Raw genomic sequence first — 22,773 nt, forward strand, 5'->3', positions numbered from 1 at the left:
ATCCATTCTCTGTATCAATGAGCTTGGGTTTCATTTTGTAGATTACACATATAAATTAGATCATATGATATTTGTCTTTCTGTAATAATGCTCTAATCCCAACTAAACATTTTCATGTACCATGAATTACTTAATTCTTAGGTGGTGCTGGTTGAGAAAAGTATATTATTTATTCCTTTCCAGTTTTTACCTACATAATATTTAAAAATCATGAATATAGGAAAACTTTTGAGACTTAAATAAATGAATCCCCAAAGAAGGAATTTCTGGCATTATTAATATTGTGAACAAGTTGGCTCTGAAATCATAGGCAACATAGGCAGAAGCTTAGCATATTTACTCCAAGCTACTGATTCATGTATTTTGTATTTTCCAGTTGTCTGTGTGTGTGTTTTTAAATCTATTTCCTGCTTATGTTTCTAATAAAACTTTAATTAAATATTTTTATTTCTCATAAACATTTGGAAATCTTTAATATCTAGCCATGTGAAATTTATTGTTTTATTAATGCTATTGAACTTATTTAAAATTTTATTACTTTTTCAAGACTTTTCAGGGTGTATTAACCAAAGGCTTGACCACTTGTTCTTAGAAGTGATAAAAAGTCCTGTGTTCCCTTCTTTACAAATGTTTGTATTTTGAGAGATTAACAAGAGATTGGCCTATCAAGAAGTTCAAATGTTTTTTTTTTCTGTTTGCTTATAAGTATAAGGAAAAAAGTTGCTCATGGTAGTTTCAGTGCAAAGTAACTAAAAACTAAATCTATGGGAAGGTTGAGATTGATTAAAGGTACCTGGTATAAAATCTGAAACACAATAATGACTCTGGTGCATGAATGAGTGGATAGATAAGTAAGGGAGGTACAGTAATAACATCTTTTGTTAATGAGCACAGTGGAGAGATTTGTGGTTCAGCTATTATATTACTATCAGCAGGAAATTCTTTGTCTCTTTCTTGTTGCTTTCCTTTGTCGTTTCTTGCATTCCTTATTTAACCAGCCATGTATGTTTGTTTGTATGTATGTATGTATGTATGTATGTATTTGACCCAAAACATATGATTTGCTATTTGGTGGTGTTGACTATGTATAGGTTATATATATGGTTTTTGGTTCCTTGTTCATAATTTTTTTTTATTTTTAGCCATTTTATGCTATGATTTCAGCTTGTTCAATAGTAAAATATATTAACAGTAATACATTTACAGTGATTTACTTCAAGAATTTTAAATTATATATGTTCCTTTGCTGTTTTTTGTTTATTTTGAATAATTGTCTCCAATTTGAAAATGTCAAAATCCTATTAAAGTAGAAAGTAGATCTTTTTAAAAAGCAAATATAATATCTGAGTGTCATAAAGGGATAATGAAGCATTAAAAGTTGCCTCAAGCCCTAACTGATTTGGCTCAGTGGATAGAGCGTTGGTCTGCAGACTGAGGGGACCCAGGTTCGATTCCAGTCAAGGGCATGTACCTTGGTTGTGGGTGCATTCCCAATAGGGGGTGTGCAGAAGGCAGCTGATCAACATTTCTCTCTCATCAATGTTTCTAACTCTTCTATCCCTCTCCCTCCCTCTCTGTAAAAAAATCAATAAAATATATATTTTTTAAAAAGTTGCCTCAAAATTCTAAAAAAAACAAAATTTGTTTTGGACAATATTATTTATTTTAAATCTAAAATAGATTAATACAGAAGTACAATAAATGCAATAATTTAAATTAGATACTGTTAACACCCTCATTGTGGCCAATTTATTTTCTGTTCTGTTTTTGTTTTGTTTTTCATTAAATGTAGTTAGTAAACTTGAGGTCACAATAACCTATTTTATGTTTTCAGGCAGTTGATCACAGCTGCTTTATAGATATATATTTTACTAAAAAATTTTAGAATATAAGTTGTGGGACTATTGTACACCATCTAAAAACATAACAAGACCACTACAGAATAATACATATTTTCTCCACAAGAATTTAAGGAATTTGTTTAAGGTAAACATATTCCATTTATCTTTTTTTGTCAAGTATTTTCTACTGTATTTTTAAGCACTCATAAAATTCTTACTTGCAAACTAAATTTTAATTTAGTTTATTTGCTTGTATTAATAATGAAGGAAAACTAAATGTTTCATTTATAAAGCTAAAAAAATAATAGAACTATTATCACAACATTGACATCAATTGACTTTCATTTCCTAAATTTTAGTGTTTCACCCCTGTTTACTCACAATAATAAACTTAAAAACAATCATTAAAATACCAATAGCTAACAAAATTCCAGAAACATAAAACAACGTATTGTACACACAATTGCTAAGGTAATGGAACGTTTTTCAACAGACTGCAGATATGAGCCCATTCTCTTCTCAGTGTGATCGAATTCCCATTGCATTCTATAATGCTAAAAAGGCAATGTTCAGTTAGATCAGACAGAACGAAGACTATCTACTCCCTTTTCCTTGCAAAGCCTTTTCTTGGTTCTCAGGGAGAGTCCACTAGTATTTCTACTTTAACTGGATGTGGAGGTGCCTAGGTGTGAAGTGTTTGGGGGAAAGGACTTCACATAGATGTGGATTAGATGAGAAAGGCATAGTTTTCTTCTCTTCCTCAGTTAATGATGATAATAATAATAATGACAATAATAATTTATCTTATTATGTGTGTGAGTTAAATGTTAGTTGAGTTACAGTTATGGATAAGAAATATCTAATTTTTAAAATTTCATGGATAAAAGAGAAAATAAACCAAATTTAATGACTGGAATTTTACACCTAAATAAATGTTCTATCAAGATTTGGAAGCAGGAAAGTCTCTCAGATTACTCAATCATTTCCCTCTCATCCGAGATTAATAATGCTGGGATTATAAATAAAATCTGTTTTGTCTTTTGTTTTTTTGTTTTAGGTTGTTTTTTGTGTGTGCGTGCTTGGATTGTTGTTGTTGTTGTTGTTGTTTGGCAATAGAAACTATCCTTCTTATATCAGTACAGGGGATCACTCACTATAGAAAGAATGATAAACATATTATTGCAATTGTGTTATCCTAAAAATGTGGTACTATATGAAGTGGGACATAGGAAGTAGCAGTTTGTTACTGGGTGCATATTTAATTAGGAAATTACCTAGATAAGGTAATGTTAAAACTTCGCAATTTTATCAAATATTACAAACTAGAGGCCCAGTGCACTAAATTCATGCACTGGGTGGGGAGTCTCTCAGCCCAGCCTGTGCCCTCTTGCAGTCCAAGAGCCCTCAGGGGATGTCCTAAGCAAGCAGGCGGACATCCCTCTCGCAGTCCGGGACCCCTTTCTCCTTACTGCCTGCCTCCTCACTGCTCCTTACTGCTCAGCTCACTGCTCCTTAGTGCTGCTGCAGAGGCGGAAGAGGCTCCCACCACTGTTGCTGCACTCATCAGCCATGAGCCTAGCTTCTGGCCTTATTCTCTTATTGAAGTTCTTGCAGGAAAAGTGCATTCCATATTGATAATTACTCATTTTAGGAACTAGAGTAATATTCTTAAAAATTCTACCTTTATAGTTTTATGTATCAAGAAGTAGCCATAGAGAATTATAAAAGTCCATTGCAATTAATCCAAGAACTGGTAAGTAAAAAAAAAGTGTGGATAAATCTTTGTTAAGAGAAATCTTATCAAGATTTCAGTGAAAAGTGTTTTAGGGTCTGTTTCTCAAAAATGAATTGTTCCTGATATTATTCCTGTGGGAGTGCACTGACCACTAGGGGGAAGCTCTTGTGTTGAGCGTCTGCCTCCTGGTGGTCAGTGCGCATCATAGTGACCTGTCATTCAGCCGTTCGGCTGATTTGCATATTAGTTTTTTTTTATATAGGATACTATGTTGGCTCTGCCATAATGCAATTTCCTAATCATTTTCTTCTGTATAATGTGGATATGTCTTAATATTGCTTTCAATAATCTAGAGATGTAAAAATTAATCTCCAGAGGCCATTGTAAATTTATATGGATGTTTGTGCTGGAGTTTTGTGAGAAAGTATTTCGTACTATTCTCATCACACTGACCTGTGAACCCTGAGAATGAACTTTCCTGAGATATCTAAATTTTCTTTATCATGTGTCACTTCTTAATGACCAGTAGAAGTAATTGCTTTAAATGATATTTTGGAAAGAAATAAAGTGTGTGCTATACATGGCAACTTAATGGTATTAAACATTTATAGCCAATTAGTATATACATACGGACATTTGAGGGCAGGATGTTTGTTTTTAGAACATTACTGTTTCATATAAGGATAAATGGGTACATGGTAAAACATGCTATTTGTGGGGTTAATGAATAATGGCTTATATTGCAAATGATTATTTTAAACTCTGCGTGGTGAATATTGTGAAATTACATTTTCTCCTTTGGATTTTGTTTTTCCTTGACATATCTTTCATATTAATTAAATGCACTCTGTAGTTGATATGTTAACTTTCAGCAGGGAAAATAAATAGAAGCCTTATTCTCTTATTGAGTTCTTACAGAAAAAGTGCATTCCATATCGATAATTACTCATTTTAGGAACTAGAGTAATATTCTTAAAAATTCTACCTTTATAGTATTATGTATCAAGAAGTAGCCATAGAGAATTATAAAAGTCCATTGCAATTAACCCAAGAACTGGTAAGTTAAAAAAAAAAAGTGTGGATAAATCTTTGTAAGAGGAATCTTATCAAGATTTCAGTGAAAAGTGTTTTAGGGTCTGTTTCTCAAAAATGAATTGTTCCTGATATTAAAAATTTTATTCCCAGATGCTTTGCTGTCTAATGTTGACCAGATTGTCCAGGAAACACAGGTGAGATTCTTATCTGTCGCATACATCAGCTCTTTAAATGGGTATATTCTTTTATAAATGAACTTAAATTTTTGTTTTGCCAGCTTATGTACCTTATTGAAATTTCAATTACAACTTAATGTCAACAGCAAAGAATGAACTTCAGTTCAGTTAAGTGCATTTCCAATTCCTAAATTTACATATTTCTGGTTAAGTGAACATTTCTGACTCATGCGGTAAGAATAAAGGGAACACTGATATGACTGAGTCAGTGCTGGAGTCATGCATGATATAATGAGCATTTAAAAATATTTCCCAGTGGGAAGACAGTGGCTTAATAAGAATCTGTTCACTCCTATCGTTGACATCCACATCCGAAGAGGAGTTGATGATACTTTACATTTCATTAAAGTGGAGGAGCAAGAGTGTTTCTCTCTTATCTAAAATGAGTGAAGCTGCTCTAAAATGGAGAAAAAGACAACCCATGAAATATTCATGGAATCCTTTTGTCAGCAACAAATTACTCTTCTTGGTGTGCTTTTATTTTTTTAAGTTTCAAATGAGTATTTGATTCCTGCATTTTAATTGGATTAGAAAGTGTGTTTCCAGAGCAGAATAGCACTTGAGCAATCTGTTCAAACAGCTGGAATCATCAGCCATTTGCTTAAAGTTTGGCACAGGAAAAATCTCCTGCTTTTAAAAGTTCTAAAAGAGGCCATTGATTTATTTCTTGGTAATAAAAATAAGATCTTGGTTTTGTTTTTTACATTTTGCAATAACTTGGACAATCATTGAAGGTTACTCCTAAAAAATTACATCTCCAAATCAAACAAAATGTTTTTCATGCATCATTTCTTTACTGAATTTAGGATTCCATTCTCGTGTTGGGGAAAAAAAAAGAGCAGATGGCTCACTAGAAACAATCAATAGCACAGCGTCTGCCACATATTTTATGTTCTGTTTTGTGTACTGAACTGACCCGCCTGAAGGTGCACTGTGTTACCACCACCCCTCTTCCCCTTCTCAATCTTAACCCCTCTCTTCTCTGTCTCCCTCTTTCCCCTGGCTTCTTTCCTTCCTTTTTTGGTTTGATTTTAAAAACTTCATTTATCGTGTAACTTTGGACATCTAGCTGTCCTGAAAGTGAAGATATCGTTTGAAAGGTGTAAGGAGCTAAATGGTTAATCCATCAGAAGCACGGTCCAGAATGATGCTAAATGTTCTATCAAGATTTGGAAGCAGGAAATCAGTCTGAATCCCAGACATTCATATTATTGGGTTTATTTATGTATTTACTACATTCTTATAAGTTGAATTTAAAGAATTTAAAGTCTGTGTACTACCAGAGATAGCAAAGGGTTTGCCAATATGATAAGTAAGATTTATAATAATGACATTTTTGTCCTAAAGTAACTAGTATTAATTATAGAAACTTCAAAAAGTATCATTAAAAAGTAAATATAAATCCATCATAGTCCAACACCTAGACACAGACACTAATAATCTGGGGGAAAATATTTCAATGATTCTTTATTTGAACATGCAGTAAATTCATGTGTACTGGTAGGTATGTGTGTTTTGTATTAAGTTTACATAGTGAATGTGTACTAGTATATGTGAAATATGTCACCTTTAAAAAAATATTTTGTTAAGACTCTTTTTAGTTTATTTTATTTTATGAATGACTATGTCATCATGTCATAAAAATTTTCCTTCCATGTTGTCTAATTCTTTTTGTTGTCTACAAGCATTAGCAAAAAAAAAAAAAATCATGCACGAAGAATTGTTTTAACAACATTTAGTGGCAATACATCATTCACTTGTTACCCAACTCCTTGCTACATTCTATTATCAGATTTAAGTCACCATATGACCTCAGTATAATTAATCTTGCTACTTGGTCAGTGGTTTCTGCTGTAGCAGGCCTGCAGTCCCTACAACTGTCAGCACAACCATACAGTGATGCCCCTTTGAGGAGACCGTGGCCTGTGTGCTCTGAGTCATCTCCTGGCCTTTCACATGTCAGCAGGACTTTCTGCGTGTGAATGAAGGGAGAAGGAGAGCTGGCAGAGATTCCAGCTGTGCTCACAGCTGGTCCACTCTTTCTGTAAATAGAAAATAAAAGTAAGCAATAAACCCGTGTTCCTTTTTTAATATATAAAAATGTTTCCAAGGCAACAATTTTAAATTGATTACACCACAGTCCCTAATAGAACATCAAGCTCTAATAGGAAGGTACAAAGAGGGAAGAAGGTACAGTGCATGAATTTTGTGCACTGGGCCTCTAGTAATATATAAATGAATAAAAAGTAATTTTGATTATAAATAAACAGCAATATCTAAATAACTATGTGAAAACACAGGAAAACAAAGGAAATCAGAGCTATGCAGCACAGCAAATGTGTGAATATGATCCAGATATCTCTCCAATGGTTTTATTTTTCCTCCTCAAGGAAAAATGACCAACATTCAAGTTAATTTTTCAAGTTAATTTTTCAAAATAAGAATACTATATAGGCCCTTATATAGAAAACATCAATTTTTATAATAATTAAAGCACACTTTTGACATATTTATTTGAACATTACAGAAAAATCAGAAGAAGTAAACCCTAGTTTCAGTCCTGGCCTTTAAAAACCATTTCATTCTTTTATAGATATTAGAACTATATAAGATAAAAATCTTTCATAGCTCTTAATTATATTTGAGTAAGGGCAGCAACAGCATTTTCGCACAATCCATTCAACATCAGGACATTTTTCCAACTCTTAATGTTGAGGTAGCTTTAATTTGCTCTTTTCTTTGTACTATTAATAAGACTATCCACCATGTTGTACATGATACCCTTTAACTGTGATGTGAGGGCCATTACTGAAACACCTTGAATCTACCCCCCATTCATCACTTTTACTTCTTATAAAAGTTTGACATAATTATTACAATTTATTTTGTTTATCTCTTTCTCATGCTCTTGTAATTTTTGGTATTAAAATAAACTTTGCTATTCTGTAATTTTTGGTATTAAAATAAACTTTGACTATTTACAAAGTCAAACTAGTTATGCTATCCACTATATTCTTCTTCTATATGTAGCTACTTTCTGAAACTTTAACTTTGGCATAATGGAATTATATATTTTTTCTATTAAAAGGAACATATTAGGTATACCAAAATAAAATCCTGTTGAGATCCAATTTCATCAAAATAAGCTATGCTATAAACCCAACAGAGAGGAATATAGATATATCCCATTGTAATTTAGTGATTTTGCATTTTTAAAAATAATCTTCCAGTATGATAACTGATACTTATATTTCAGTTATTTCCGTGGTAATTATTTATTACAAAAAGGATATACATCTCTTATCTATTAATAATCCTCCAACATTGTGTAAATTCTTTGTTCAATAATTTTAAAAATTAGCTCTGGCTGGTTTGGCTCAGTGGATAGAATGTCGGCCTGCAGACTCAAGGGTCCCAGGTTCGATTCCAGCCAAGGGCACATGCCTGGGTTGCTGGCTTTATCCCCAGTGGGGGATGTGCAGGAGGCAGCCAATCAATGATTCTCTCTCATCATTGATGTTTCTATCTCTCTTTCCCTCTCCCTTCCTCTCTGAAATCAATAAAGATATTTAAAAAAAAATAAAAAAAATAATTTTAAAAATTAGTTTGTTCCAAAATTAATTACACTTACTTAGATTACCAAGTGGTTGAAATATATTTTCTTCAATATATTTCAGTACCTTGCCTACCTTTATCAAATAAAGTAATCTAAATAATCATAATATACTTTAATAATTTTATCACCAAGTTATACAAGTAGGTTCTACATCAGCATTCTGATATAGAATATTTAGTAGATAACTAAGAAACTATATTTCATGATTTATTTGTGCCATATATTTATAACCCCTAAATATGTGGTTGTTTTTGAATGGGAAGAAGACAAATTAATTTTATTTTATATGTATGAAATTGTATAGTTCTCAAAAATTACTTTCCATCTTGATCAAGCATAGACTTTCTGGACAAATCTTTTTTTTTTTTTTAATATATTTTATTGATTTTTTACAGAGAGGAAGGGAGAGAGATAGAGAGTTAGAAACATCGATGAGAAAGACCTCCTGCACATCTCCCACTGGGGATGTGCCCGCAACCCAGGTACATGCCCCTGACCGGAATCGAACCTGGGACCTTTCAGTCCGCCGGCCGACGCAGGACAAATCTTAAATGTAGTATTAAGTACTAAGTTCTCAGAACATAGAGAAAAACATATTTATAGTTTATTATAATTATAATCATATTAACTTTTCTGGTGAATTATTGTCAGTTTGCACATTTATTGTATTTGTCCTGTTGGTGAGGAACTAATTATTGAATATGTATAATTGTCTTTACCATCATTAAATTTATAATTAAATTTTATAAAATCTAAATATTATACTAAACTCAGCAGAATATATTTAAAAGGTAGAGATCACTTAGGTTTTAGATGTAATGAACAAATTTTATGTAATATGTTCATGTTTTAAAAAACCAGTATAAATATTTATTATAACTTAGATGCTACACATTAATGAATAAAATCATTATGGTTTTTTATCTTGAGACTGTACATGTGAAACATCAAAGCAAGGGAAAATTCCATTTCACAATTTGGCTTTGACTTGCATAGTGATTTAGGCTAAATACATTTAGATTTTTTTAAAATCAGATTATTTTATATATCCACCAATTTGAATGACCAAGCAATATCTTAAGTGCTAATGTGCATGTCTAGGCTGTTTTCAGAGGAGTGTCTTGTATTACAGCAAGGCACTCCTGCCTGAGTCCTGACAGTTCAGTAAGTTCTGGATTTCTAGCACGATGATCTTATCAACTATGTGTTTCTTTTCTTTTATATTTTTTTCCTTTCATTTCAGAGGCTGGAGTTAATCTGAAGAGCACCACTTCTCTCTCCTGAAAAAATGTTGCCACTGATATTTTTACTGGATAAAATTCAAAAAAAAGTTTCAATTCACAAAGGCTAATTGTTGAACTGATGTCCTAGAAGAAATTGTCCACAGGAGCTGAAGCAGAAGTTTCTGATGCCGGTGCAACTGGCTCCATCAGATCACTGTTCATCTCTTTTAAAACCAAATTGTTTTTCTTCTGGTCCACAATTATTTTTTTTAAAAAGAAGGAAAGAAATAAGCCTATATTGGGCATCGAGTTCTGTATCAATCCATGTTACATTGCCATCCATGATTTAAGACTGTAGAATCTTGAATAATCTATATCACTTTAACGAATAAATGTTTTACTATGACCGAATTCGCACTTTGCCTGATTTGTGGAAATATCACTTCAAGTATGAATGGTGAAATGATGTTTGCAAGAACTAATAATATTATTTTACATTTATGTAGTGCAAAAACCTTAAGGCATTACAAATTGTTTTATAATTCTGGAACTATTTCTTCTGTGACTGAAGTCCACCCACTTCTTGGGAGAGCAGTGTAGCTGTTTAAACAGCATTATAGGCATTGTATTCCTCAGTGAAAGACTGAAAATGATGAGGGATCTCTTTTCCTAGTGGAACTTCAGAAAGCATTAAGGTAGGCATATTGTAATTAATACAAATTATTCATTGCTTTTCTGGAGAGCTAGGGCAATGATGTTTTAATAATTTTAGGCCTTATGTTTCATTTTAAGTGTCCATTTCTCCAATTTTGCACAATTCCAGAGAAAATAACGAACATACATCTGATTTAACTCCAGTAGAAATAGTAGTAAGATATCTTTGATGGCTAATAAATGTTAATACTGTCATGTTTAAGCAAAATCAAAGCCCAGCATTTAAGAGGTGCTCCTGGTGTCAAGCAGGCCTGAGTTCAGACTTTAGTTAAGCGAATTTGGCCATTTGGCCATTCTACATTTCCATGGACTTACAGAATAAATATATTGTAAAATTTGAAAATGCACACTAATTACTGCACATGGCTTAAGCAGAAAATTCAATTAGAAATATTAGTGGCATTGTTATTAACAATTGAAGTAAGGTTCTCTAAAACATCAGAGATTTTATTTTTGCCCCTTGACAATTCTGATAGTTATTAATTATTAAAAGTAATATGTAGTTTAATTTTTTTAAATTAGTTAAAACTAAAAAAGCCAGAGAACTTTGTTTTTTTTATTTTATATACATTTGTAATTCCTCTTTTTTCTTTTCTTTTTTTAATTAAGTTATTACATTATGTCCTTATCCCCATGTTACCCCCCTTCACCCCACCCATGCCCTCACCCCCCTGTTGTCTGTATTTTTTAAGAAATTTAGATTAATCTGTTAACCATTTCATATCACTTAGACTATTTTAAATATACAATCATCCAAAGAGAGGTTACAGATTGCCAGTCATTAAATGGCACTTGGAATCTGTGGTAGTAGTCACCTAAACAACAATTTAAACATCTGTATACACACACAAACACACACTCCCAAATACATGCAATACATGATTGAAACAGAAGTAAGTGGTTTGAGTTGAAAGTTATAATTAATTTGTGATCTTGGGCAACTGGCTTAATTCTGTTTCTTTACAAATGCCCTAGAACCGTGGTCGGCAAACTGGGGCTCGCGAGCCACATGCGGCTCTTTGGCCCCTTGAATGTGGCACTTCCTAAGCCTTAGGTGTACACTAATTAAGTTAATAACAATGTACCTACCTATATAGTTTAAGTTTAAAAAATGTGGCTCTCAAAAGAAATTTCAATCGTTGTATTGTTGATATTTGGCTCTGTTGACTAATGAGTTTGCCAACCACTGCCCTAGAACAATCTTGTTTACATATGTGTATGAATATGCATGAGAAAATGTTTATGGGGACAAGGCGACACTCAACAATATTTCATATGAGTGGAATCATACAGTATTTGGCTTTTCATGTCTGGCTTTTCCTACTTACCAAAATGTTCCAAGATTCATCCATGTTGAAGCATGTATTAGAACTTTATATCTCTTCATAGCTAAATATTATTCCTTTGCAAATGCATGGCACATTTTGTTTATCCCACAGAGAATAATGCTAAAATGAACATTTTTATATAGGTACACATATTTGTTTCAGTTTTCAAATTGTTGGCTATAGACCTAAGGGTAGAATTGCTAGAGCACATTGCAATATTTTGTTGAGTTCATTAGGGAACTGTTAAATTATTTTTTACTGTGGCTACATTTTACATTCACTCAATGTCTAAGTGTGCAAGGGTTCCATTTTGTCCACACATGTAATTTTTAATTTTTTAATAGTCATCCTTGTAGGTATGAATTATCTCATTATTTGCAGTTTCTTAATCAAATAACAATGATATTGCTCTTTTCATGTACTTATTGGCCAGTTGTATGTCTCCTTTGAAAAATGTTAACTCAAGTACTTTGCCCCTCCTTTTGTTATTTAGCCACTACACATTCTATATATTTTAAACATTAACTCTGTGAAATAGGTTAGTTTCTATTTTCTAAATTACAAGATTTTAATTGGGCCATGACAATTAAATTCTATTTAAGGAAATGGCTTGAATTCCAGACCCTAATGTTTGTATATCATTTGCCAGTATATTAACCCATTCTGTAGATTACCTTTTCACTTTCTTTTTTATATATATGTTAATTATTACTTTTTATTTTATTTTTTCACACAGGATTTTATTTTTATTTAATCATTATTATTGAAAGTATTACATGTTCTTCTTTTTACGCCCCACGGACCCATTCTAGTCTGCTCCCACCCCTGGCCCAGGCCTTTACCACCCTATTGTCTGTGTCCATGGGTTATGCATGTATGCATACAACTTCTTTGATTGACCTCTTCCCACCACACACCCACCCCTGCCTGCCCTCTAAGATTGTACGGTATGTTTGATGCTTCTGTGTCTCTGGATTTATTTTGTTCATCAGTTTATTTTGTTCAATAGATTCCACATATGAGTGAGATCATGTGATACTTGTTTTTCTATGACTGGCTTATTTCACTTAGCATAATACTTTCCAGGCCCCTCCATGCTGTTTCAAAGGGTAAGAGATCCTTCTTTTTTACATCTGTATAGTATTCCATGGTGTAAATGTACCATCGCTTTTTTATCCACTCATTTACTGATGGGTACTTGGGCTGTTTCCAGATCTTAGCTATTGTAAATTGCACTACTATGAATATAGGAATGCATACATTATTTCTTATTAGTGTTTTGGGTTTCTTAGGATATATTCCTAAAAGTAGGATCACTGAGTCAAATGGCAGTTCTGTTTTTTATTTTCTGAAGAAACTCCATATTTTTCCACAGTGGCTGCACCAGTCTGTATTCCCACCAGCAGTGCACGAGGGTTCCCTTTTCTCCACAAACTTACCAGCACTTGTCATTTGTTGATTTGTTGATGGTAACCATTCTGGTAGGTGTTAGATGATACCTCATTATCATTTAAATTTGCATCTCTGAAATGATCAGTAACTTTGAGCATGTTTTCATATGTCTCTTAGGCATCTGTATGTCCTCTTTGGGGAATTGTCTACTAGGTCATTTGCACATTTTTTCTTTCTTTCTTTTTTTTTTTTTTTTTTGATGGGATTGTTTATCTTCCTTTTGTTAAGTTTATGAGTTCCTTACATATTTTGGATATTAACTCTTTACCAGATATATCATTGCCAAATATGTTCTACCATACAGTGGACTCCCTTTTCATTTTTTTTGATGGTTTCTTCTGCTGTTCAGGAGTTTTTTATTTTGATGTTGTCCCATTTGTTTATTTTCTCCTTAGTTTCTTTTTCCCTAGGAGATGTATCTGCATAAATATTGCTAGGAGAGATATCTGAGATTTTGTTGCCCATGGTTTCTCCTAGAATTTTTATGGTTTCATGATTTACATTTAAGTATTTTGTCCATTTTGAGCTTATTATTATGTATGGTGTAAGTTGGTGGTCTAGGTTCATATTTTGCATGTACCTGTCCAATTTTCGCAACGCTATTTGTTGAAGAGACTGTCTTGAATAATTGTATGCTCTTGCATTCTTTGTCAAATATCAATTGCGCATAATGGCTTGGGTCATTATCTGGGGTCTCTTTCTGTTCCATTGATCTAGATGCCTTTCTTGTGTCAGTATCAGGTTGTTTTGATTACAGTGGTTTTACAGTATAACTTGATATCTGGTATTGTGATCCCTCCAACTTTGTGCTTCTTTTTCAAGATTGCTGCACCTATTTGGGGTCTTTTTTGGTTCCATATAAATTTTTGCAGTATTTTTTCTAGATATGTGAAATATGCCATTCGTATTTTAATAGGGATTGCATGGAATCTATAGATTGCTTTGGGTGGTATGGAAATTTTACTGATGTTGATTCTACCAATCCATGAACACAGTTATAGTCTTCCACTTGTTTATATTTTCCTCTATCTCTTTTTTCAAAGTCCTGTAGGTTACTAAGTACAAGTCTTATACCTCCTTGGTTAAGTTTATTCCTAATTATCTTAAATTTTGTGTTGCAATTGTAAATGTTATTATATATATAATTTCAGAGAAGGAAAGAGAGATAGAACCATCAATGATGAGAGAGAATCACTGATAGGCTGCCTGCTGCACACCCCTTACTGGGGATTGAGCCCATAACCAGGGCATGTGCCCTGACTAGTAATTGAACCGTGACTTCCTGGTTCATAGGACGATGCACAACCACTGAACTGCACCGGCCGGTAGGATTTTTTAGATTCTCTTTCTGAGAATTCATTATTGGTGTGCAAAAATGCCATCGATTTCTGGGTGTTAATTTTGTATCCTGCTTCATTGCCAAATTCATTTATTAAATCTAGTTGTTTGGTGGAATCTTTACACTTTTCTATGTACAATATGATGTCATTTGCATATAATGAGAGTTTTACTTCCTTCTTTCAAATTTGGATGCCTTTTATTTCTTCTTCTTGTCTGATTACTATGGCTATAATTTCCAGTACTATGTCGAACAGGAGTGGTGAAAGCTCAGATCTCTATCTTTTGCCTCTTCTTAGGGGAAATTGTTTTAGTTTTTGCCCATTGAGTGTGATGTTGGCTGTAGGTTTGTCATATAAGGCTTTTATTATGTTGAGGTATGATTCATTTTTCCCACTTTGTTGAGAGTTTTTATCAGAATGGGTGTTGGGCCGTAGCCAGTTTGGCTGAGTGAATAGAGTGTCAGCCTGCAGACTGAAGGGTCCCAGGTTTGATTCCAGTTAAGGGCACATGCTCGGGTTGTGTGCTTGATCCCCAATAGGGGGTGTGCCGGGGCAGCTGATCAATGATTCTCTCACCATTGATATTTCTATCTCTCTCTCTCTCATCCTCTCTGAAATCAATAAAAATATATTTTAAAAACAAATGGGTGTTGGATTTTGTCAAATGCTTTTTCTGCATCTAATGAGATGATCATGTGATTTTTCTTTCATTTAGTTTATGTGATTTATAACATTTATTGATATGTGAATATTGTACCAGTCTTGCATCCCTGAAATAAACCCCACTTGGTCAAGGTTTATGATATTTTTAATATATTGCCGGATCCTACATGCTAACATTTTGTTGAGGATTTTAGCATCTATGTTCATCAGGGATACTGGACTGAAATTCTCTTTCTTTGTAGGGTCTTTATCTGGTTTTGGAATTAGGGTAATGCTGGCTTCATAAAAAGAGCTTGAAGTGTGTCTTCCTTTGGGAGTTTTGGAATAGTTTGAGGAGGGTAGGTGTTTGTTCTTTGAATGTTTGGTAAAACTCTCCTGTGAAGCCGTCTGGTGGGGACCAGAACTTTTGTTTTCTGGGAGATTTTTTTATTACTGCTTCAATTTAATTAGTTGTTATTGGCCTATTTATGTTTTCTGACTCTTCCTGATTGAGTTTTGGAAGATTGCATTTTACATCCACATTGTTCAGCTTGTGGACATATAGCTATTCAAAGTATTTTCTCATAATCCTTTGTATTTCTGTGGTGTGAGTTGTTACTTTACCACTTTTGTTTCTGACTTTTTTTGGGTACTCTCTTTTTGTTTCTTGATGAGTCTGGCTAATGGATCATCAATCTTGTTTATCTTTGCAAAAAAAAAAAACAGCTCTTTATTTCATTGATTTTTTTTGTTGTTTTGTTTTGTTTTTGTTTTTGGCTGTATACCATTTATTTCTGCTCTAATCTTTACTATTTCCTTCCTTCTACTTACTCTGGGCTTGTTCTCTTTCTAATTCTTTAAGTTGTACAGTTAAATGGTTTATTATTAATTTTTTTTTTGAGGTAGGCTTGTAGTGCTATGAACTTCCCTCTCAGGACTGCTTTTGCTGTGTCTCAGATATTTGGGGCTGCTGTATGTTCATTTTCATTTGTTTCCAGGAAGATTTTTATTTCTTTCTTGATCTCATTGATAATCCATTCATTGTTTAATAACATGGTATTTAGCCTCCATGTGTTTGAAGGTTTTTGAGTGTTTTTATTGTAGTTGATTATTAATTTCATTCCATTGTGTTATGAGAAGATGCTTGATATGATTTCAATCTTCTTGAACATATAGAGATTTGTTTTGTAGTCTATCTTTGAGAACTATACATGTGCACTTGAGAAGAATGTATATCTGCAACTTTGGAGTGAAATGTTCTATAAATGTCAATTGAATCCATCTGAGCCAGTGTGTAATTTAGAGTCACTGTTTCCTTTTTAATTTTTGTATCAAAGATCTATCCATTGACATCAGCTTGGTGATAAAATCCCCTACCATGACTCTATTGCTGTTGATCTCTGACTTAAAGTCCTCCAGAACTTTTTATATATATATAGGTGCTCCTATATTGGGTTCATATATGTTTACCAGTGTTATATCCTCTTTTGGAGCTATCCCTTTAGTATTACATAGTAACCTTTATTGTCTCTTGTGATGGCATTCATTCTGAAGTCTAATTTGTCAGATATGAGTATTGCTACCCCAGCTTTTTTTTGTTTCCACTTGCATGGAAAAATTTTTCCATCCCTTCACTCTCATCCTGTGTGAGTGTTTTTTTTTCTGAGGTAGGACTCTTGTAGACAGCATATAATTGCATCAGGTTTTTGTATCCATTCAGCTACCTTATGTCCTTGGACTGAAGCATTTAATCTATTTACATTTAAGATTATTATTGATAGGTACACATTTATTGGCATTTTAATTCTTTATGCCTGTGTTTCTCTCTATATATTTCTTCTCATTACAGCAGACCTTTTAGCAATTTTTGCAATGCTGGTATGGTGTTGATACACTTCTTTAGCCTTTCTCTGTCTGGGAAGCTCTTTATTTGACTGTCTATTTTGAATGATAGCCTTGCTGAACATAGTAAACTTGGTTTCAGATCCTGGCTTTCCATTACATTGAGTACTTAATGCCATTCCCTCCTGGCCTGTGGAGTTTCTGGTGAAAGATCAGCTGACAGCATTATGGGGCCTCTTTTGTAGGTAACAAATTGCTTTTCTCTTGCTGCATTTAATATTATGTCTTTGTTTTTAATTTTTGGAATTTTAATTATGATGTGTCTGGAGGTGGGCCTGTTTGAGTTCTTATTGCGTGGGATTCTCCATGCCACCTGAAGTTGTGTGGTTTTTCCTTCATCAGATTAGGAAAATTTTCTGACATTATTTCTTCAAACATTTTTTTTGTTGATCTCTTTCTCACTTTCTTCCCCCTCTGGAATTCCTCTAATGTGAATATTGTTACAGTTCATGTCGTCCCACAGCTCCCTTAAGTGGTACTCTTGCTTTTTAATTGTTTTTTTTTTCTTTTTGGTTCTGATTGTGTGATTTTCTCTAGTATGTCTTCTAATTCACTGATACAATCCACAGCTTCCCCTAATCTGCTGTGGGGTATTCCTTCCAATGTGTTCTTTGTCATTCTTTATTTCCAGCTGGTCTTTTTCATAGTTACTATATCTTATGCTGTTGAGCATCCTTGTCATCATTATTCTGAACTCTATATCTAACAAATTTCTTATCTCAGTTTCATTTAGCCCTTCTTCTGGAGAATTATCTTGTTCTTTCAATTTTGGCTTTTTTTTTGTCTCCCCATTTTGGCTGCCTGTTTGGGTTTGTATCTATGTATTAGGTTTTTCTGCTATAATTTCCAATCTTAGTTCAGGACAATGTCAGAAGCTGTATATGACTGGCCTTTGCATCCTGTTTGGAGATATAAGCTATCCAAAGCTAGTGGCTTCCTCTACTGGGGCTGAGTGCCTTTTGAAAGGAACAAGATGTGCACTAAGGTCTGCTTTTCCTATCCCTGGTGCCCAAATTAGATTAGGAAAAGACAAAGATTCAAATCCTCCAGAGACCCAACTCTGCCTGTAGTCTGATTGTTATTCAGTCTTGATTTGTCTCAGGCTATTGACCACAGGGGAGGGCAAGAGGTTTTCCAAATGGTGGGACAATTGCTTCTACCTGCAGGCTAATTGTTATTTTCAGTCTCTTAATGGGCCTCAGAAACTCCACAGGATTTGGCAAGGGGTTTTCTAATAGAGTGGACCAATTGCTTCCCCCTATTCCCGCAGGAAAAGCTGCCTGGATGGTAAAGTTCTGCCTGAGAAAGATGTCCTCTACAGTGTGAGGGAATGACTCAGCACAAGAAAACAGGGTATCTGCCTTGAAGCTCTACACCCAGAGCCTCCAACCCTGGCTTTTGCTCACACAGCTCCAGTCCCCTCTGCCCTCCTGCTGGAACCCAAGGTGACTGGCTGCACACAAAATTTTGTGCATTTGGCTTTTAAAGAGGGTGCCTGCATTTCCAGCCATCTCTCTCTGGTAGACAACACCCCTGCTGCTTTTCACAGTCTGATATTGTGTGGGCACCTTTCTCAGTTCTGATGCTCTGGGCTGGAGGACAAAGCTTGGAGTTTAGACCCCAAAGTTCTCAGTGGGAACACACCCCCCCCACCACCGCCCCGCCAGACTGCCACACACACACACACACACAGCTTAGATATACCTCCAGAACTTCAGCTGCTGTCTGCTGGAGCCTGGCCAGACCTTTTGCACCTCCACACTTCCTACCATCTCTATGTAGTCTCCACTTTCTGTTTGGTTATTGGGTTTTTCTCCAGCTAGTCCTCAGTTGATTATTCAGGATGTTTTTTCTATATTTTAGTTGTAATTTCACTTTGGTCCTGGGAGCATGTCAGTCTAGCTCCCACTTACTCTGCCACAATTTTGCAATCTTCACCTTTTCACTTTCTTGATATACTTTGATGAACAAAAATGTTTAATTTTTATGAAATACAATTGTTTCATTTCATTTTGTGTTTTTTTTTCTTTTAGCATCACATATAAGATTTATGACCCAACCAAAGGTTGTCTAGATTTAGCCCTACATTTTATTTTTAAAGTTTTATGGTTTTAGCTCTTATAATTAAGTGGTTGATCCATTTTGAGTAAATTTTTGTATATGACTTTAGGTAAAGCTCCAAATTTGTTATTTTATTTTCTTTTATTATGGGAGAATGCAGTTTCAAATAAAAAAATAACTATGCTTCTCTACAATTCTATTGTGAATAAACTATAGCTCTTACATGCATAACCATTATTTACTTACAGGTGCAGAATATCTCTATATGTCATTGCTGGCCTATGTCTTCCTTTCCCAGCAGTGACACAATTCAGAAAATTGAGGTTGCTACTGTTGTGAAGAAGACTGGCAAGAAGACTTCATGCATAGAAACATGTACTAGTATGTCTTTGGAGGGGCACACAGGGTCTGAGCACATCACTGGCATCCTGAGAAGCCTTTTCTGAAGTCTGGAGTGGGAGGGGCCTTAACTTTCACCATTAAATATTGGTCTTTATGTTAGTTTTATTAGTTTATGTAGCAGATAAATCATGTGCTTAATTACTTAGTAATCTTAGAACATTGGGTTATTAGAGAGTTCATCTTATTTTACCTTCTGTCATTTCTGTGCTTTTATATCATTGGGTTGGGGCTAAATAAAAGTGAATGGACAAATGTTGTGTCTATTCTTCTTACTCAGTAAACTTAAAGTATAAGTGGGCACTGAGAGGTAGGTATTTCTGATGTCAGATTGCCTGGGCTTGAGTCCTGGCTCTCCACTTGCCTAATTCTTTTTTTCTTTTCTTTTCTTTCTTTCTTTCTTTTTTTTTTTTTTTTTTGGCAAGTTTTGAGAGCTGCTCCCAGCATCAACTTTATTTATTTATTTTTTTAGATGTGATATCCCAGTTGACTCACCACCATTTGTTGAAAACAATTATTTCCCCATTGAATGGACTTGCTGTCAAAAACAGTTGACTATATGGGTTTATTTCTAGACTCTCGACTCTATTTCATTGGTCTATATGTCTGTCTTTATGCAAGTACCACAATGTTTTGTTTACTGTAGCTTTGTAAGTTTGAAACCAGGAAGTGTGAGTTCTTCAACTTTGTTCTTGCTTTTCAAGGTGGTTTGGCTAGTCTGTACTCCTTTCAATTTCATTTGAATTTGAGGAATGGCTTTTCCATTTCAGCAAAACAGCAGTTGGAATTTTGATAGGGATTACATTGAACCTGTAAATCATATTGTGTAATATTGACATGGTAACAATATTAAGTCTTAATCCATTAACACAGGATGTCTTTCCATTTTCTTATATCTTCATAATTACTTTCAACACTGTTTTCTCTTTTCCAGTGAAGAATTCTTTCACCTCCTTGGATAAATTTCTTTCTAGATAATTTATTTTTTTCAGGTACTAGTGCAATTGGAATAGCTACCTTAATTTCCCTTGTTACTTCTTTATTGCTGCTATTTTTTCAAGTAAATGTTTGATTTCTGGGTATTAACCTTGAATCTTGCAACTTGGTTGAATTTATTAGCCTTAGTAGCTTTTTTGTAAGTTATTTGGGAGTTCTATATGTAGAATCATGTATCTGTGAGTAGAGATAGTTTACTTCTTCCTTTCCTAATTGTATGCTTTTTATTTCCTTTTCTTGTCTAATTGTTCTGGCTAGAAAATGCAGTATAATGTCAAATGGCAGTGCTGAAAATGGGCATCCTTGTCTTCTTTTTTATTTTAGAGGAAAGCTTTTAAGTTTCCAAGATGTAGACTGAAGATTATTAATTATTAGCCTTTAATTTGATGAGTTCCCTCCTGTTCCTAGTTTTCTGGTATTTTCATCATGAAAGGCTGTTGAATTTTTTTCAAATATTTGTTAATTGTCGTGATAATGTGGGATTTTTTGTTTATTTTTTGTTCATTTTTTTAAACTTATTTCTGTGATGTGGTGTATTACATTGATGAAATTTTTGCATTTCTATGATAAATTCCACACATGTCCCTGGTGTATAATCTTATTAACATAACATTGCATTTGTTTTGCTCATATTTTATTAAGAAATTTTGCAACTCTATGCACAATGGATATTAGTGTATATTTCTTTGATGATTTTATCTAGCTCTGGTATAAGATAATACTGATCTCAGAATTAGTTAGGGAGTGTTTCCTCCTCACTATTTTTCAGAAGAGTTTTAAAATAATTACTGTTAATTTTTATTTTAATAATTTAAGTTTTATTTGGTAGAATTCGTCAGTGAATCCATCTGGTTTCTTTCTTGAGAGGTTTTGGAGTATGATTTGTTGAGATTTTCTATTTTCTCTTGACTCTGTTTAGGTAATTTTAGTGATTCTGATTTGTTACTTTCATCTAAGCTACCTAGTTTGTGTTCTGTATAATTGTTTCTACTCTTCTTCTATAATTCTTCTTGTTTCTAAAAAGTCAGTACTCTATTGGAAGTGGTTTATTTAATCTCTAACTATTATTGTAGAATGTTCTATTTCTGTCTTCAATTCTATTAATGTTTGCTTCTTATATTTGGAGACATTGTTTGCTGGTATATATAAGTTAAAATTGTTAGACTCTTGATGCTGTGATTGGTTTTAGAATGTTTTTCAATATCATAAATCTGATTATTATAATTATTAACTAAGTGAATTTACCAAGCTTATTTTCTAGGTATAAGCTTGTCACAACTTGCTTCCAAACCAAAATGTCATTGGCTTCTCTTCTTAAGTAATTTACTAACAAGAATCTTTCATTTTTGTCTTCCTAATTGCAATCCCATTTTAAAGACTAACACCCATCACCTCCCTGAGTCTTACCAACTAACCCATATGCTAGGTTCTCTGTCATTAACGTATTACTAACATCTAGGAATCTGCTTTCAAAAACCAGCATTTCCAAATGCTACCTAATCAAAATACCAGCAAATATTCTTTTTCTAGGTTAGTAAAGTGAGTCATAAATAACTCTCCGTCTGACCTTGACATGAGTACCAAACTTTAAAAGACCCACAAAAGAAATAAAACTGTTTTTTCAAAAGAATTCATAATCTCTCTATATGTATAAATCACTTTAGCAGCATAACATGTGAATACATGGAAAAGTCAACAAGTACTCCAAGTATATTATTACATACATGCAGGTAAACTGTAGTTTATGAGCTCTTGGAAGAGTTGTTTTAAGCTACTGTTTGTTGTTGCTGTTCCTTTATAAGGAAAAGGAGTATCAAGGGTCCCTATAACGATAGGGCATAATATAGCATTTCATGGCTCCTAGGGATAATGAGATGTTCAAAGGTATAGAATTAGAAAACAACAAAGTGGGTCCAATTTATTTTTCCAATTTGAGTTAAGAAAATAAAATTGATGCATTATCATATTTAACAATCCAAATATAAAAATGTAATTGAATGTGATTAGAACCATTTTTATTTGCATTAATTTTTAAGTGGAGTGGCCAGAAAATGTTCACAGGAATTCTCCAAATCCTAAAACCCTCTATTTTATTTCAAAGAAAATATTTCAAAATCTCTGGCTCCCTTCATCAAACCTGTTCAATTCTGCAACCATTAGTTCAATATTTAATTTATCCTGGAGCTGATTCTATCTACTGAGGATACAGAAATAAATGACTCAGTGGCCTCTCAATTGTTCATATTTCATGTT

The 22,773-nt window shown here is 33.6% G+C and overlaps 1 protein-coding gene across 1 annotated transcript in view; it reads left to right on the forward strand.

Moving 5' to 3' along the window:
• Nucleotides 1-10,093, forward strand: part of LRFN5 (leucine rich repeat and fibronectin type III domain containing 5) — a 349,319-nt gene extending 339,226 nt beyond the window's left edge. Inside the window, exons 6-7 of the mRNA XM_014547551.1 lie at nucleotides 4,762-4,805; nucleotides 9,707-10,093. Of these exons, the coding sequence (XP_014403037.1) occupies nucleotides 4,762-4,805; nucleotides 9,707-9,724 (62 nt within the window). The 3' untranslated portion in view covers nucleotides 9,725-10,093. The remainder of the gene's footprint in view (nucleotides 1-4,761; nucleotides 4,806-9,706) is intronic.
• The last annotated feature ends 12,680 nt before the right edge of the window (nucleotides 10,094-22,773 follow it).

The sequence above is a fragment of the Myotis brandtii genome, unplaced genomic scaffold (genome assembly GCF_000412655.1).
Source record: "Myotis brandtii unplaced genomic scaffold, ASM41265v1 scaffold479, whole genome shotgun sequence".
Taxonomy (NCBI): domain Eukaryota; kingdom Metazoa; phylum Chordata; class Mammalia; order Chiroptera; family Vespertilionidae; genus Myotis; species Myotis brandtii.